At 37.3% G+C, this 17,500-nt stretch overlaps 2 protein-coding genes and 1 long non-coding RNA gene across 6 annotated transcripts in view; 2 read left to right on the top strand and 1 right to left on the bottom strand.

The window, feature by feature from the left end:
• Positions 1–8,073, top strand: part of LOC137634563 (uncharacterized) — a 37,942-nt gene extending 29,869 nt beyond the window's left edge. For 3 of the 4 annotated variants that reach the window (XM_068367017.1, XM_068367018.1, XM_068367016.1), the window contains 3 exons: positions 4,299–4,334; positions 5,068–5,190; positions 7,296–8,073. In XM_068367017.1, coding sequence (XP_068223118.1) covers positions 4,299–4,334; positions 5,068–5,190; positions 7,296–7,385 — 249 coding nt within the window. In that variant the 3' untranslated portion in view covers positions 7,386–8,073. The remainder of the gene's footprint in view (positions 1–4,298; positions 4,335–5,067; positions 5,191–7,295) is intronic. The other variant, XR_011042533.1, reaches the window with a different exon arrangement.
• A 175-nt stretch (positions 8,074–8,248) lies between these two features.
• LOC137634431 (uncharacterized) lies at positions 8,249–11,312 on the bottom strand. Its single transcript, XR_011042513.1, has 2 exons — positions 11,167–11,312; positions 8,249–9,482 (listed from the first exon to the last, which is right to left on the bottom strand). It is a non-coding gene; the product is annotated as an uncharacterized lncRNA (long non-coding RNA).
• LOC137634430 (regulator of microtubule dynamics protein 1-like) overlaps positions 9,398–17,500 on the top strand; it is a 46,117-nt gene continuing 38,014 nt past the window's right edge. The window contains exon 1 of the mRNA XM_068366825.1: positions 9,398–9,525. The gene's annotated coding sequence lies outside the window, so the exon portion shown is untranslated. The remainder of the gene's footprint in view (positions 9,526–17,500) is intronic.

Raw genomic sequence — 17,500 nt, 5'->3', positions numbered from 1 at the left:
TATTTCTCCATTGACTATTATGAATGGTAAATAAAAGAAGTATTTGATAGTATTTCTAGTAAGAGTAACCATTAATGCCATATGTAGTAGTAGGGTAGTGCTCCCAGTGTCCCACCCAGGGTCTTTGCAGCTCTCCATCGGCTCTTAGCCCCACCCACTTTATAGCCTTCTAACTTACAATTTCACAACTTCTTGGCTTATTGGTAACGTCCCTGCTCAGCGTTCTGCCGGACTGGGGTTCGAGTCCCTCTCAAACTTGACAGTTTCTTGTGGTGTCTGTAACCTCACCATCCTTGTGAGCTAAGTATGGGAGGTTTGGGTAAGCCTATAGCTAACCTGCAGAGTCATCAGCACTCATTGCCTGGCCCTCCTTGTTCCTACCTTGGGTTGAGAAGGGCTTGGGCGCTGATCATATGTATTATATGGCCAGTCAGTCTAGGGTATTGTCCTGCAAGCTAGGGCACTGCCACTGTCCCTTGCTTCTGCCATTAATGAGCGGCTTTTAAACTTTGAGTTCTTCATAGATCAGTTTTGATGTTTTTCAGCAGTTGTACCCTTGTGCTGATTGGCCTTCCAGGCTCTAACACCGGGTTATTTGACCCAAATTCTTTAGATCAGACCATTAATGTTCTTAAAATATTTTATTTTAATTGTTAATTACTTCTGTAGTTTATTTATTTCCTTATTTCCTTTCCTCACTGGGCTATTTTCCCTGTTGAAGCCCTTGGGCTTATAGCAGCTTGCTTTTCCAACTAGGGTTGTAGCTTAGCAAGTAATAATAATAATAATAATAATAATAATAATAATAATACTAATAATAATGATAATAATAATAATAATATTGATAATTAATGGCTTAATGTTTTGTAATCTTTCAAAAATATTTCTGATTAAAGAAATTACATCATATTATCTCTAACCACTCTGGGTTACAAAGCTCTACGGATGCTTATAATTGAATTAATTCAAGAAAATGAATAGTCATAGTCATATCCTCTAATCTTCATTAGCATGATTGTTTAATCAATTTCATCTGTCTCTCTTTTATTATTATTATTATTATTACTTACTAAGCTACAACCCTAGTTGGAAAAGCAGTATGCTATAAGCCCAGGAGCTCCAACAGGGAAAATAGCTCAGTGCGGAAAGGAAAAAAGGAAAATAAAATATTCTAAGAAGAGTAACAACAATAAATATCTCCTATATAAACTATACAAACTTTAACAAAACAAGAGGAAGAGAAATAAGATAGGAGAGTGTGCTCGAGTGTACCCTCAAGCAAGAGAACTCTAACCCAAGACAGTGAAAGGCCATGGTACAGAGGCTATGGCACTACCCAAGACTAGAGAACAGTGGTTTGATTTTGGAGTGTCCTTCTCCTAGAAGAGCTGCTTACCATAGCTAAAGAGTCTCTTCTACCCTTACCAAGAGGAAAGTGGCACTGAACAAATACAGTGCAGTAACCCATTGGGTGATAAAGAATTGTTTGGTAATCTGTGTTGTCAGGTGTATGAGGATAGAGGAGAATATGTAAAGAATATGCCAGACTATTCAGTGTGTATGTAGGCAAAGGGAAAATGAACCGTAACCAGAGAGGAGGATCCAATGTAGTACTGTCTGGCCAGTCAAAAGACCCCATAACTCTCTAGCGGTAGTATCTCAACGGGTGGCTGGTGCCCTGGCCAACCTACTACCTACTATCCTTGGAATCCTTTAGAACCACATTATATAACATATTGTCTGAATCATCATCATCACCATCTCCTCCAACGCCTATTGACGCAAAGGGCCTCGGTTAGATTTCGCCAGTCATCACTATCTTGAGCTTTTAAATCAATACTTTTCCATTCATCATCTCCCACTTCACGTTTCACAGTCCTTAGTCTTCCAACTCTTCTAGTGCTCTGTGGAGCCCAGTTAAAAGTGTGGTGAACTAATCTCTCTTGCAGTGTGAAGAACAGGGCCTCAGTTAGATTTCGCCAGTCGTCACTATCTTGAGCTTTTAAATCAGTACTTCTCCATTCTTCATCTCCCACTTCATGATTCATAGTACTCAGCCATGTAGGCCTGGGTCTTCCAACTATTCTAGTGCCTTGTGGAGCCCAGTTGAAGGTTTGGTGAACTAATCTCTCTTGGGGAGTGCGAAGAACAGGGCCTCGGTTAGATTTCGCCAGTCGTCTCTATCTTGAGCTTTTAAATCAATACTTCTCCATTCATCATCTCCAACCTCACGCTTCATGGTACTCAGCCATGTATGCCTGGGTCTTCCAACTCTCCTAGTGCCTTGTGGACCCCAGTTGAAGGTTTGGTGAACTAATCTCTCTTGGGGAGTGCGAAGAACGGGGCCTCGGTTAGATTTCGCCAGTCGTCTCAATCTTGAGCTTTTAAATCAATACTTCTCCATTCATCATCTTCCACTTCACGCTTCATAGTCTTGAGCCATGTAGGCTTGGGTCTTCCAGCTCCTCTAGGGCCTTGTGGATCCCAGTTGAAGGTTTGGTGAACTAATCTCTCTTGGGAGAGTGCGAAGAACAAGGCCTCTGTTAGATTTCACCAGTCGTCTCTATCTTGAGCTTTTAAATCAATACTTCTCCATTCATCATCTTCCACTTCACGCTTCATAGTACTCAGCCACGTAGGCCTGGGTCTTCCAACTCTCCTAGTGCCTTGTGGACCCCAGTTGAAGGTTTGGTGAACTAATCTCTCTTGGGGAGTGCAAAGAACAGGGCCTCAGTTAGATTTCGCCAGTCGTCTCAATCTTGAGCTTTTAAATCAATACTTCTCCATTCATCATCTCCAACTTCACGCTTCATGGTACTCAGCCATGTATGCCTGGGTCTTCAAACTCTTCTAGTGCTCTGTAGAGCCCAGTTGAAAGTGTGGTGAACTAATCTCTCTTGCAGTGTGAAGACAGGGCCTCGGTTAGATTTCGCCAGTCGTCTCTATCTTTAGCTTTTAAATCAATACTTCTCCATTCATCATCTTCCACTTCACGCTTCATAGTACTCAGCCATGTAGGCCTGGGTCTTCCAACTCTTCTAGTGCCTTGTGGAGCCCAGTTGAAAGTGTGGTGAACTAATCTCTCTTGGGGAGTGCGAAGAACAATAACTCGGTTAGATTTCGCCAGTCGTCTCTATCTTGAGCTTTTAAATCAATACTTCTCCATTCATCATCTTCCACTTCACGCTTCATAGTACTCAGCCATGTATGCTTGGGTCTTCCAACTCTTCTAGTGCCTTGTGGAGCCCAGTTGAAGGTTTGGTGAACTAATCTCTCTAGGGGAGTGCGAAGAACGGGGCCTCGGTTAGATTTCGCCAGTCGTCTGTATCTTTAGCTTTTAAATTAATACTTCTCCATTCATCATCATCTACTTCGCGCTTCATAGTCTTCAGCCATGTAGGCCTTAGTCTTCCAAACTTTCTAGTGCCTTGAGGAGCCCAATTGAAGGTTATGTGAACTAATCTCTCTTGGGGAGTGCGAAGAACAGGACCTCGGTTAGATTTCACCAATCGTCTTAATCTTGAGCTTTTAAATCAATACTTCTTCATTCATCATCATCTATTTAGCGCTTCATAGACTTCAGCCATGTAGGCCTTGGTCTTCCAACTTTTCTGGTGCCTTGAGGAGCCCAATTGAAGGTTATGTGAACTAATCTCTCTTGGGGAGTGCGAAGAACGGGGCCTCGGTTAGATTTCGCCAGTCGTCTCAATCTTGAGCTTTTAAATCAATACTTTTTCATTCATCATCATCTACTTAGCGCTTCATAGTCTTCAGCCATGTAGGCCTTGGTCTTCCAACTCTTCTAGTGCCTTGTGGAGCCCAGTTGAAGGTTTGGTGAACTAATCTTTCTTGGGGAGTGCGAAGAACAGGGCCTCGGTTAGATTTCACCAATCGTCTCAATCTTGAGCTTTTAAATCAATACTTCTCCATTCATCATCTTCCACTTCACACTTCATAGTACTCAGCCATGTAGGCCTTGGTCTTTCAACTCTTCTAGTGCTTTGTGGAGCCCAGTTGAAAGTGTGGTGACCTAATTTCTTTTGCAGTATGAAGAGCATGCCCAAGCCATCTCCATCTACCACTCATCATGATCTCACCCACAGTCTGAATATTTGTTATAATTAGCCAAAATAATCCTCTAGGTTATTAATATCAATTAGACCTTATTAACACGAAATTCATTCCACTTAAGTTTTACTCTTCATAATCTATAATTACTCTTTACTAAGTGGTATCTTTAGTTAGTTAATTATTATAAATTGAGATATTATAAATCATTATTTTTTTTTTATCTCCAGAATGATGCACACTCCATCAACAAGAGGGAGGCCGAGGTAAGGTTATTATTATTATTATTATTATTATTATTATTATTATTATTATTATTATTATTATTATTGGTTATTTCGCTTTTTTAATAAAAAATGATAAAACACGATTATTGAACTTTACATGACACCGAAATCCTTATTTTAACAGGGAAACTGATTTTACAATTACTGATCAAAGGAGAATATTACGAAACTCAAATGCAGTCATATCCTATATATTAATATAGTTTATTTCCTTATTCCCTTTCCTCATTGGGCTACTTTCCCTGTAGGAGCCCTTGGGCTTATAGCATCCTGCCTTTCCAACTAGGGTTGTAACTTAGCAAGCAGTAATAATGATAATAATAATAATGTAGATGGATGAATTACACTTAGTGCTACCAACCAGCAAATAAAACGGATAATATAAAATATATATTCTCAGTAATCACAGAGGCTAGCAAAAGAATGTCTCACTTAATTCTTTTCTTTATCCTTGCCAGTCAACACAACCAATCTATTTATTGTTAACTATTTCAAAAGTTGAAAGACCCAGGCCTACATGGTTGAGGAACATGAAGCATGAAGTAGATGATGATTTGGAGAAGTATTGATTTAAAGGCTCAAGATAGAGACGACTCCGGAAATCTTACCGAGTCCTTTGCGTCAATATGCGTAGGAGGTGATGATGATGATGATCTTATAACCTAACCGACCCTAACCTAACCTAACCTAACAAGTTATTTCCACCTTTCAGCCTGCGGTCAACTCTGAAGACGACGAACAACAAGTGGCTTATAGCAGGGAGGGCGCTGTTGCCATACAGGGAAACAACGGCCAGTATGTCTACGCCTCTGACAAGGGCGGTCCAATAGTGCAGGTGAGTTATAAGAATGTTAAGATCATTATAGTCTTAAACATTAAGGATATGTTATCAATCATAAAACCGTGAAAAGGTAGTTTTGTTTCTTTATATTTTCTCACAAAATATTAGGGAAAAGGATTTTTAACAATATTTATGGCTGTGTTTTCTAATTGAGGATAAATTTTCATCAACAAAGTGTTAAATGGCAATAGGTTGGCCAAGGCACCAGCCACCCGTTGAGATACTTCCGCTGGAGAGCTATTGGGTCCTTTGAGTGGTCTCTAGTTATGGCTCATTTTTCCCATTGCTTACACATACAACGAATAGTCTGGCCTATTCTATACACATCTGTCCTCTTTCCTCATACACCTGACAACACTAAGACAACAGGAAAATATTCTTCTTCACTCAAGGGGTTAACTACTGCACTGTAATTGTTCAGTGGCTATTTTCTTCTTGGTAAAGGTAGAATAGACTTTAGCAATGGTAAGCAGCTTTTCTAGGAGGACACTCCAAAATCAAACCATTGTTCTCTAGTCTTTGGTAGTGTCATAGCCTCAGTACCATTGTCTTCCACTGTCTTGGGTTGGTTTTCTCTTGCTTGAGGGTATACTCAGGCACAGAGCACACTATTCTATCTTGTTACCGTATTTCCTTTCCTCACTGGGCTAGTTTTGTTGGACCCTTTCCAACTAGGGTTGTAGCATAGCAAGTAATTATAGTAATAGTAGTAATAATCAAAACAGCTGGACCCTGTTTGAGTAATTTGTCATTTGTTTGTGAGTTGGGAGGGCCTAATCGCTGCTATATCCCCACATACTCTGAGCATGCACGAGCAGTCATACCTCTTGATTGGTGCAAGGATTCTTGCTTCATGATTGGCCACCTTCTCCCATATCAGTTGGAAACCTGGGATTTAGGTTGAGAAACACCAAATTCGAGTAATATGGTCAAAAATGCCTAATAAACTCAAATTAATCATTATTGAAAATATATGTTTCATGTAAGGTCTGTGAAATTACAGTTTCATAATCACCTTCACTCGCAAATAAACATTTTATCACTGCTCCTCTGATTTGGCAAGCGGTACATGGATTTGCTACACACGCCAGCCACGAGGGTCACTATTAAAGTATCATAATTACCTGTAATTTACATCATGTTCCTCAAATGGTTTTTGCTCTGCCATGGCTCGCTTCACCTGCAAATAAACATAGTCTCACTGCTCTTCTGTTCTGGCAAGCGATGCGTGGATTAGCTGTGCACGCCAGTTATGTTGGCCACTTATTTGAAAAGGCTTCACACCAATCAGAAGGCAAGAATGCTCGTGCATACTCATTGTGAAGGGAAAGCTGCGATTAGTCGCTCTCTATGAGTTGGGTAGATATCAGGTTGGTGAATGCTCTTTGTAAAAGGTATTCACGATACGCTATACTTGGTAAGTTCAAGTGTTTTGGATGTTCATTTGAATTCATGAACATTGCTAAATAACGTAAAGATTCTGTGAGTTCCTTATTGCAACAAAGTAGAAATTAAGTTTCTTTGCAATGATGAGACGAAGGTGTACAACATAACAAACAGAAACAACAGTTTTAGCAAGAATTAGAAACAGCTTGTAAAGGGTGTGAACACCCTACCTCGAAGTAAATTTGGTACAGAATTTCCCATTATTTCCCTTGTTACATTTGACTGATATAACGTCTTTGATATTAGTAAATAACCAGTATGCTGTGTTTGCCATGATTTTGTCACTTCAAGCATCCTGGCTAGTACAGCGGTAATGCGTTTGCCTAGCAATGCATGGCGGCAGATCGATCCCAGCCCGAGACCGTGAGTTTAAGCTGTTTACTGGGGAGGCCACTGCTGTGGTTGGGCACCACATTAGTGGATTGAGCTTGCCCGGCTGATGTTCTGGTGAGCATCTATTCTGATGAAACTGGAACTGAAAACAGATATCTTTTTCGATAAACTTACTGCAAACTGGCCAGTCCATCCTAGTAACTGAAGGGGTTTTAAATTCATTTTTATTATCTTTCCATTAATTAATCTTTGTTCTTCATCTTATTACTCATTATATTTGTTGCAGATTTGTTTATTTGTTTACTTGTTCATCTTTTCAGATTCAACAGGATGTTTTCAAGTCGTCTTGCTGCAACCAGGGATCTGGGTGTGCTTGCAACGAAACGGGTACAACAACCGCTGGCCCTTAGTGCTTGCCTGCTGTTACTGCAATATTACTGAACTTCATTTCATTTGTATTCTTTTATCTTACTTTAATCAGATAAGTACAGGCTCTATCTCTCTTCATTTAAAAAAATAGAACCCAAGTTAGGTTAGGTTAGGCTAGGTTAGGTTAGATTAGGTTAGGCTAGGCTAGGCTAGGCTAGGTACATATCAATGATCTATTGGCGAAAGATTATTATGAGGAAAACAGATATTTTAGATTGCATAAATTTAAATTATTAGTTGCTAGCAAGTCTTCATTCTGTTTAATTAAAATCCCATATGCCAAAGCAATGAATAATTCATTGGGAAATTGCCCTTATACGGATATCTCGCACAGTAATTTCCTTTATAACAGCTTTGCTTAGTTCAGAAAAAAGGGATAAAATGAGAAATTAAAGATAACTTATTCAATGTTTAATAGATGGAAAAATTTAACGTGTCGATAATATTTGCAATTAGACCCCAAGGTACCCTTTTCAAGACATGGTGTTCAGTACATCTTCATTGCCAGTGCAATGGAATAATAAATAGTTACATGGCAACTTCGGATCTTTTAAATATGTCAGATATTTATAATTGGTACATTTTTATTATTCATCTAGGTGATTTTTTACCTTGGGATGATTTCTAAACTATCTAATAGTGGTTATTGTGAAATCAAATAAATTCTAATTCAACAACCAATGTGTTTTCTATATATATATATATATATATATATATATATATCTAGTATATATATATATATATATATATATATATATATATATATATATATATATATATATATATATATATATATATATATATAAAGGTTAACAATGGTATCAAGGAAAATAAAACTTCCAGCTTCCTTTCCACGAGTCTTTAATGTAACAAAAATGTCGATTGCACTTTTCAAAAAGGTTGTGAAGTCATTTTCGGGCTTCTGCGTATAATTTGGGTCGAGTAGAGAGATCATACATCATACAATTAAAGGAAACATATGATATCAAGTGTATGCATCATTTCATGATTGTAATAAACTTTATATTATAGTTTATAATCGACTGAAATAACGGGAAGGTGAAAAACATAGATATCATTCATATTAGGTTGACCATACATTAAATGTGTAGGTCATGGGTTCTTCCATTTGGGCAGCCCGTAATCATGGATATACTATGGGTGAAAGGTACATGAAACAGTATAGTTCAGTGAGTAAAATATGGAAAATGTTATGTGATTATATATGGTTGAGCAAATGCTTTGCTTCATCCTTTCATAGATAGAGGGATTTACATAAATCTGGATGGAATATATAGGGAAAAGTGGACTTGCTTTTAGATTTTATTGACTAGTTGTAGATCATAGATTCTGTAAATCAAGCATGCATTGTGTATTAAAGAGAGACATGGTATTAATTGACGGATAGCCTATATCTAAATTAAATATCTGGATACAGTTTTAAAGATGGAAAAGCTTATAATGGTGCTAAGAAATATTTGAAGACATTTCTGTGGAATTAGGAAAGGAAGGTAAAGAAATCTAGGCCTACCAAAGTTCTTCCATTAACCTAAACAATAAATTCTGACAGTGAAGACACATTTTCCTGCATAATTCATCTACTTTAACCACTGATATATAAAGAATTAATCGTAGTCACACACTGCATGTAAATGGATTTTTCGTAAGAGACCTCCTGCACTTCTTAATTTTTCTCTAAGGATTCTGTAACAATGACTTCCATTTCGCTAATCAAAACAAAGCCTATATTATTGCACTCATCAATTCTACGATTAGTATTAATCTGACATTTAGAATAATAAATCGACAATCAAAAGAATAGTGGGCTTCAACATATGTATATATTGGTAATTTCGTGAATATTTATTTTAAGAAACCATGACGAATTCGGGACGGGTCAGGGAGGGTGGAAATTTGGCTAAACCAGCCAGCCAATTTGTCAAATCTTTTTAGTTTGGCTTTTTCTTCTGGTTTTATTTTCTGCCATTTGAGAAATAGTGACATGTTGAACCCCACTTCAAGGCCATTCGTCCGCCTTCCCGGATACAAGAGTTTGCGCACATCATCAGCAAATCGCCCTGTTGGGATGAGAAAATATTACGAAATTTGAAGAGAGTCAAGGTAGTGTTAACAATTGTTTCGTTGGGAGTCAAGGTAATGTTTGACAAATGTTTCCTTGGTGTCAGGGTAATGTTTACACATGTTTCCTGGGAGTCCTGGGAGTAAAGGTAGTTTTTACAAATGTTTCCTGGGAGTTCAAGGTAATGTTTACAAATGTTTCCTGGTAGTCAAGGTAATGTTTTACAAATGTTTCCAGGGAGTCAAGATAGTGTTTATAAATGTTTCCAGGGAGTCAAGGTAATGTTTACATATGTTTCCTGGTAGTCGAGATAATGTTTACACATGTTTCCAGGGAGTCAAAGTAATGTTTACATATGTTTCCTGGGAGTCAATGTAGTGTTTACAAATGTTTCCAGGGAGTCAAGGTAGTGTTTATAAATGTTTCCAGGGAGTCAAGGTAATGTTTACAAATGTTTCCTGGGAGTCAAGGTAATGTTTACATATGTTTCCTGGTAGTCGAGATAATGTTTTACAAATGTTTCCTGGGAGTCCAGGTAATGTTTACATATGTTTCCTGGGAGTCAAGGTAATGTTTACAAATGTTTCCTTGTATATTTCAGGGTTAGGATAGCTTGCGTATTTAATGGCAATGTGATTGATCTATTATGCTTGCTAATAATTGGTGTTATTCCATTGGATGACTGATAAAGGATCATAAGTATAATATATTGGAAATCAAGTAGGTATAGCATACGCTCTCTAGTTATAATAGTCTACTGTAAGCAATATCATCCCAGTCTATACTACAGTTAGTATATATCCTGGTGTTAGAATTTTAGTTTCAGAGGATATTTAGGGATATTTTAATGGAAACCAATTATGACAGCACTTGGAAGGGTTTTGAAACTAGTCCTAGTATAATTTCTAGCCTTGGACACCTGTGTAGGATTTCTAGCCTAACCTTTCGTGGCCCCGAACGCCTGCGTCTGATTTCTAGCCTAATCTATTTCTAGTTTAGAACACCTGTTTAAGATTTCTAGCCCCTAACACCTGTGTATGACTTCTAGCATAGCATATTCTAGCCTGCAACACCTTTGTAATATTTCTAGCCTAACCTATTCTACTCCAGACCTGTGTATAATTTCTAACCTAACCTATTCCATCTCCGAATACCTGTCTATGTTTCTATTCTAACCTATTCTAGCCCAGAACACCTGTGTATAATTTCTAACCTAACCTATTCCATCTCCGAACATCTGTCTACGTTTCTAGCCTAACCTACTCTACCCCAGACCTGTGTTTATTCTATCTCCAAACACCTGTCTATGTTTCTATCTTAACCTATTGTAACCCAGACCTGTGTATAATTTCTAACCTAACCTATTCCATCTCCGAACATCTGTCTACGTTTCTAGCCTAACCTACTCTACCCCAGTCCTGTGTTTATTCTATCTCCAAACACCTGTCTATGTTTCTATCTTAACCTATTGTAACCCAGACCTGTGTATAATTTCTAACCTAACCTATTCCATCTCTGAACATCTGTCTATATTCGTAGCCTGACCTATACTAGCCCAGAACATCAATAGGCTACGGCAACAGCAGCCCTAAATGCGTCTATTTTAGCAAGATATCCAAGCATGACTATAAAAGTTTGCAGTTTTTTTTTTTTTTTAGCCATTTCGCAAATAATTCATATACCTTGTAACACTCGTCGCATGAAAGGATGCAAAGATCCACTTGATTCATCGGTTTTATGAGCCCTCTGAAGTCTATGGGGGTGGTGTTCACGCCCGTGGTCATGTTGATGGCAACAAGAACTGCAAGGGCGGCTGCTACGCTCATTGCACCCACTGGAAAGGAGAAATATGTCAGTAAATGGGGAAGAGATAAAAAATACGAATACTAGAGAAAGTAGTGATTGATGTTAGGCAATTATTGTCTGAAACTCATTTTATATATCCTATATGTTTAATTTATTCCTATACTATACATAGACGCTAATGCAATTATAATATTGTTTTATGATTGATAAACCAATATTACCATAAGTTCGTTTTGCAGACAGCTACCTCCTTATCTGGTCTGTTAAATTATTCATTGATAGTAATTGAAAACCCAAACATAATTTTTAAACAAGATGGGGTTCATAAAAATTCTGTTACATTTGTGGTATATATCGATAGATTTTGAACTCGTCTCTGAAGCTTAAACCTTAAGTTTCTTGAAAATTTAAGAAAAAATACGCCTAAGTAAAGTAATATTTCCGAATTTTTGGGGGGTCTTATTGAATTTGATGTTCGTAGAGGATTTTATTCTAGATTTTGACATCTTGTAGCATTGACACTATACATAATCCCAACTAATTAAGTTCGTATATTTTTGTAAATTCAATTAAACTCTCTCTCTCTCTCTCTCTCTCTCTCTCTCTCTCTCTCTCTGATAAAGGTTAGACATTGGCTAGACTTAGTTGTGATTTGAGTTAATGTTCACTGCTTAAGCAAATTACATCACGTGTTAGTTGGTGTAGAACTAGACCTAGTGTTGGTTTTCATATTCCGACCAATTTATTTTTAATCTTCACAATTTCGTAAATGTTGTAACACGGATATTAGCCTAAGGTGTATGTGATTAAAATATACTAAATTTTTTTTAGCGAGGCAGATTTGCACCGACTCGCAGGGGTCCCCTTTTAGCTCGGAAAAGTTTCCTGATCGCTGATTGGTTGAACAAGAAAATTCTAACCAATCAGCGATCAGGAAACTTTTCTGAGCTAAAAGGGCACAGCTGCGAGTCTGTGCAAATGTGTCTCATTAAAAAGAATTGACTATGGTATTATATTTTCTCAATACATTAAACTATCGATTTGTATACAGGGGAATAGGATAAGATCATGTTTCCTGTTTCCCCCGGTCATAATATTGCCAATATGCGAAAACCTTATGTTAATGGAGTCCTTTGGGTGTGTCCTTTGGAGGATTGTTTACTCATATATGAGTCTAAACAGAGAAGATAAAAGGATATGTATGTGAACTTTTACGATCATTTTTAAACTTGTGCACACTTGATCTCTCTCTCTCTCTCTCTCTCTCTCTCTCTCTCTCACCTACATTTAAAAGGAATTTTTTTTCATTGATCTCTCTCTCTCTCTCTCTCTCTCTCTCTCTCTCTCTCCTTCCTACATTTTAAAGGAAAAATTTTGCATCTCTCTCTCTCTCTCTCTCTCTCTCTCTCCTACATTTGAAAGGAAAATTTTTGCATTGTCTCTCTCTCTCTCTCTCTCTCTCTCTCTCTCTCTCTCTCTCTCCTTCCTACATTTTAAAGGAAAAATTTTGCATTGCTTCATCTCTCTCTCTCTCTCTCTCTCTCTCTCTCTCTCTCTCTCCTTCCTACATTTTAAAGGAAAAATTTTGCATTGCTTCATCTCTCTCTCTCTCTCTCTCTCTCTCTCTCTGTGCCTTACATTTTAAAGGAAAAATTTTGCATTGCTTCATCTCTCTCTCTCTCTCTCTCTCTCTCTCTCTCTCACACACACCTACATTTTAAAGGAAAAGTTTTGCATCTCTCTCTCTCTCTCTCTCTCTCTCTCTCTCTCTCTCCCTAAATTTTAAAGGAAAAACTTTGCTTCTCATCACACTCTCTTGAACATCAGCTTTAAATACTTCCCACTGATTCAGAGATTCATTAGTGAGCCCTTTGAAACAAGTAAAACAAAGGTTCTTTTAATTATCGAACAAGATGACTCCCTTCTCTAAGAAATGCAATAGCAAGGCAAAAAAAATGTGGAGGCTTCATCGATTGCCAGTGCCGACCACCTCCCATACCTCGCGTGAAAAGTTAAAAGTTCATGACTCGAATCTGTCCAGTGGTGGGAAAATGGAGGGTGAGAGTTCCGAAGCCGGATCTCGGGAGGGACTGAGATATAGAGAATGTATAGAGGAATATTGTATGTATTTGAATACTTACAGTATGTATACTCGCAAACAAATAATTGGCTTTTTTCAGTTTGGCGCTTGGTAGAATCAATGCGAAACACACACACACACACACACACACACACACACATATATATATATATATATATATGTATATATGATATTTACGTAAACATATATTTATATAAATATGTAAATACTGTACTTATGTATGCTATATATACCCTGTATATACCTTTATGTGTATATATATATATATATATACATATATATATATATATATATATGTGTGTGTGTGTGTGTTACTATACATACATACATACATATATATATATATATATACTCTCTCTCTCTCTCTCTCTCTCTCTCTATATATATATATATATATATATTATATATATATATATATATACACATATATAAACACAGTATATGTATATATGTGTGTGCTCGTGCGCGCGCGTAAGTAAGCGGATAAGCGTCGCTTTTGCCAAGGGTGCAATATGTAATTTCCAAGAAACTTTTATTCGCAGGGCAAAGGATATTCTTAAGTATATTCCTCTTAAGGATGTAATTAAGAGTATGACCACCTCTTCGCTTCAGGGCAGTTTCTAGGAAACCTTTTTTAAAGGAGACTTAATGTTCCTTTTCATTTTGCCTTTTTAATTATGAAGATATATTTTTCCTTTCAAAGTAGCTTCACTTTTTTTTTTTTTTTTTTTTTTTTTTTTTTTTTTTAAGGTTTCGTTCTGCAAATTTTGCTTTGTGATGAGCTTCAGGTAAGCTTTAAAGTGATGAAGTAGCCTTATTTATTTATTTATTTGTTTATTTATTTACTTGTTTATTTATTTATTTATTTATCAACAACAACAACAAAAAATAACGGCCGTTTCTAGTCCACTGCAGGTCAAAGGCCTCAGACATGCCCTTATCCATATCTGGGATTTGGCTGTTTTCATCACCTTTTTAATTTGTGTGTGTGTGTGTTCGTCACGCATGAGATGGTATGGGCACGTGTTGAGGATGTATGATGGGGAGGGAGTAAGGAGGGCTTGTGAGGACCCTGTAAGGAGGAGAAGATCAAGTGAAAGACAGAGAATTAGATGGCGAGATAAGGTGAAGGATGATATGGAGAGAAGATGTTTGTTGGAAGACGATGCCTTTGATCGAAAGTATTGGAGAGGGCGCGTCAGGCAACCGACCCCTTAATGTAAGGATTACGATGGGAAAGTATACATATATATATATATATATATATAGAGAGAGAGAGAGAGAGAGAGAGAGAGAGAGAGTTAAGGAGACTTCTGCCGTTGGAGGAATAGGCTGTATTATGACTGTAAAGATTCTAAAATGAGGATATAAGAAATTTAGAAAAGAAAATAACGAAATTTTTTCGAAATAGAGGTGCAAGACAGAAGGGTAGGAGGAATACGGTGTAGTCGAGAGAGAGAGAGAGAGAGAGAGAGAGAGAGAGAGAGAGAGAACACCTTATATAGATGTGGGAGAAAACGTTAGCAAGAACAAAGGGAATGAGAATGTGTTCTCTTAAGGAGTGAATGCAAAGAGAAGGTTGGTGTCAATGAGCAAACTATTTTGAAGATTTGTTGAATTTCAGAAATAGAGGAGCAGAGGTGATTACTCCAATTGCGAGAGGTGTTTGTGTAAATTTGATATTTGTGGAAGTAATTATTGCGAAGGTATGAGGGACAAACGAGTGATTAAAGTAATATGGTGGTGAAAATATAATAAGATAACATGATTTGTAAGGTATGTTTAGGTGAGGGAAAAGTTCCAAAGGAATGAATGTTAAGAATGTTTGCTATTTAGCCACAAAATTTGGATGATACTAGTAATTGAGACAAGACTTCCATGGGGCCTACCATTACCATGTATACCAGAGTATGTGCTATGTACGATTTTGAGTAAGTCAGACAAATGACAGAATAATTGATAGGAAAAGAACAGTGTGGATTTAGGCAAGCCAATGTGTGTGAGGATCAAATGTTATCTATACAAAGTAATGTAAAATCCTTGCAATTCTTACTGTTTACTCTGTCACAGTTACCATTATAAGATGCAAAAGTTATTTATCTCACCCATTCGTTTCCATCTTTCCCTCATTAATAAATACCTTGCAACGTTGTGTCATCATCCACTGAGGTTTAAATGTCATTCGTGAACGGAAGAGGCCAGATTAAAATACAATTTCTTAGAGACCGAACATATATTCATATGATCAGCACCCAAGCTAGGATCAGCGGAGTCCAGGCAATGGCTGCCGATGACTCGGAATATAGACCTGAAGGTTCCCCCCAAATCCCCCATCCCTAGCTTACAAGGATGGTGAGCTTGTAGACACTTAGAAACTATTGGATGTGTGTGAGGCCCAAAAAACAACCCTATCACCATCATATCATAGCATTTTGCCTATAATTCCATACTCATTTTGACTCTTCATTCTAGTGTCTTAGTTACCCTTATGTCCTCTCAATCCTCTTCCACAAGCATTGCCAACTTATACCTACACTATCATCACCATATTGCAGCATCTAGCCTGTAGTTCCATCAACTCCTAAGACTTTTCATTTTTCGAATGTCTCAATTTCCATTATTTAGTCCTCATCAGTCACTTCTACCATCATTGTCAATCTTATATAACCATTTTCTATGTGTACATATGTTTTAAACCTTTTCATCTACTTCTGCCTATTGTTTTTAATCTTAGGTCACAGTTCATCCATTTCGATATGCTTGTTATCATTTTTTTATCATCTAACTCATTTGTTTTGATTACAATTACAACCATATTTTGACCTCTTCCTTTCCACCTTCTATATATTGAATATATTCAACTAAGAGTCAGACATACATACAGCCACTGCTCTTTTTATCATTGCATCCAATAGCTTGCTCTTCCATCTGTAAAAGATATCTTTCCTCACCATTTTCTCTTACCCAGTTATACCTAGAAATATTATTTTATGAAAACCATGTAATTTCCACATACAGGAATTACATTTCTAAATAATTCTCCATTCTCATTTACCCAAGGAATACTATGCCTACTAATAACCCCATTTGCTCTAATGTTACGTACTTAAACATTCAGATCCCCTAGCACAGCCTCCCTTTCATATTTGTATTCCTGAACCATGTGTACTCACTACCACAAGTTTTATAACTTAGTCTTAGCTATAAACAACTTAAATAAATTGTTGGAGCCCCTGAGCTGGGCTTATAGCATCCTGCTTTTCCAGCTAGGGTTGTAGCTTAGCAAGTAATAATGATGATAATAAGACTGCTATATATTCTCAGAGTTTTTCTGATACTACAAACTGTACCTCATCTCCAGTTCTGCAGCTTTCCTGGTCAGTGCTTACATGTATCTCCAAATTTATTACTCTGCCAACTCTATTTAAACCAAAGTATATCTCGTATTCGAACTATTGTCTGTTTATTCACATTCAACATTCACAATTCACTTCCATACAGAAATGTGGGTTTAACAATTCTCTACATAGCCACTTGGACTTGTATAAACATTTCAAATCTCCTACCAATCTTTTGCACACGTCTTAGTACGTTTCTTGCTTTAGGTATAACCATCATCCATTATAATTTGCTTACAGAAACTTATACGAATCAGCGAGTTCTTCTACCATCCCCACTAACATTCATCATTTCCTACAAGTTTAAATTTACTCTTTTTTATCTTATTCGTATTCAGATTTACTATTAACCCATTCCTATTTCAAACACTTCCAAATACTTTCACCATCATCTGCAGTTTCTCAATACTATCCCTAACCTGCACAGTATCATCAGCAAACATCAACAGTTTAACCTCCCATTCACAACTTATTACCCCAATTGAAAACAGCCCTGCCTGGCGATCTACTGGACTGTGGTTCAAGACATGCTCAAGTCTGATAGTTTTTAATAGTATCTGCAACCTATCCTGAAGATATAGGGATGGGGGTTTAGGGGAGCATATAATATGTGTACCTGCTGAGTCATCAGGAGCCATTGCCTTGATCTCCCTGGTCCTAACCTTGGTGGAGATCATAAGTATATATGGTCATTCTCTAGGGTATTGCCCT

Source organism: Palaemon carinicauda, chromosome 44 (assembly GCF_036898095.1).
Source record: "Palaemon carinicauda isolate YSFRI2023 chromosome 44, ASM3689809v2, whole genome shotgun sequence".
Lineage (NCBI taxonomy): Eukaryota > Metazoa > Arthropoda > Malacostraca > Decapoda > Palaemonidae > Palaemon > Palaemon carinicauda.
The sequence above is the reverse complement of the archived record's forward strand: the minus strand, read 5'-3'. Positions and strand labels throughout refer to the sequence as shown.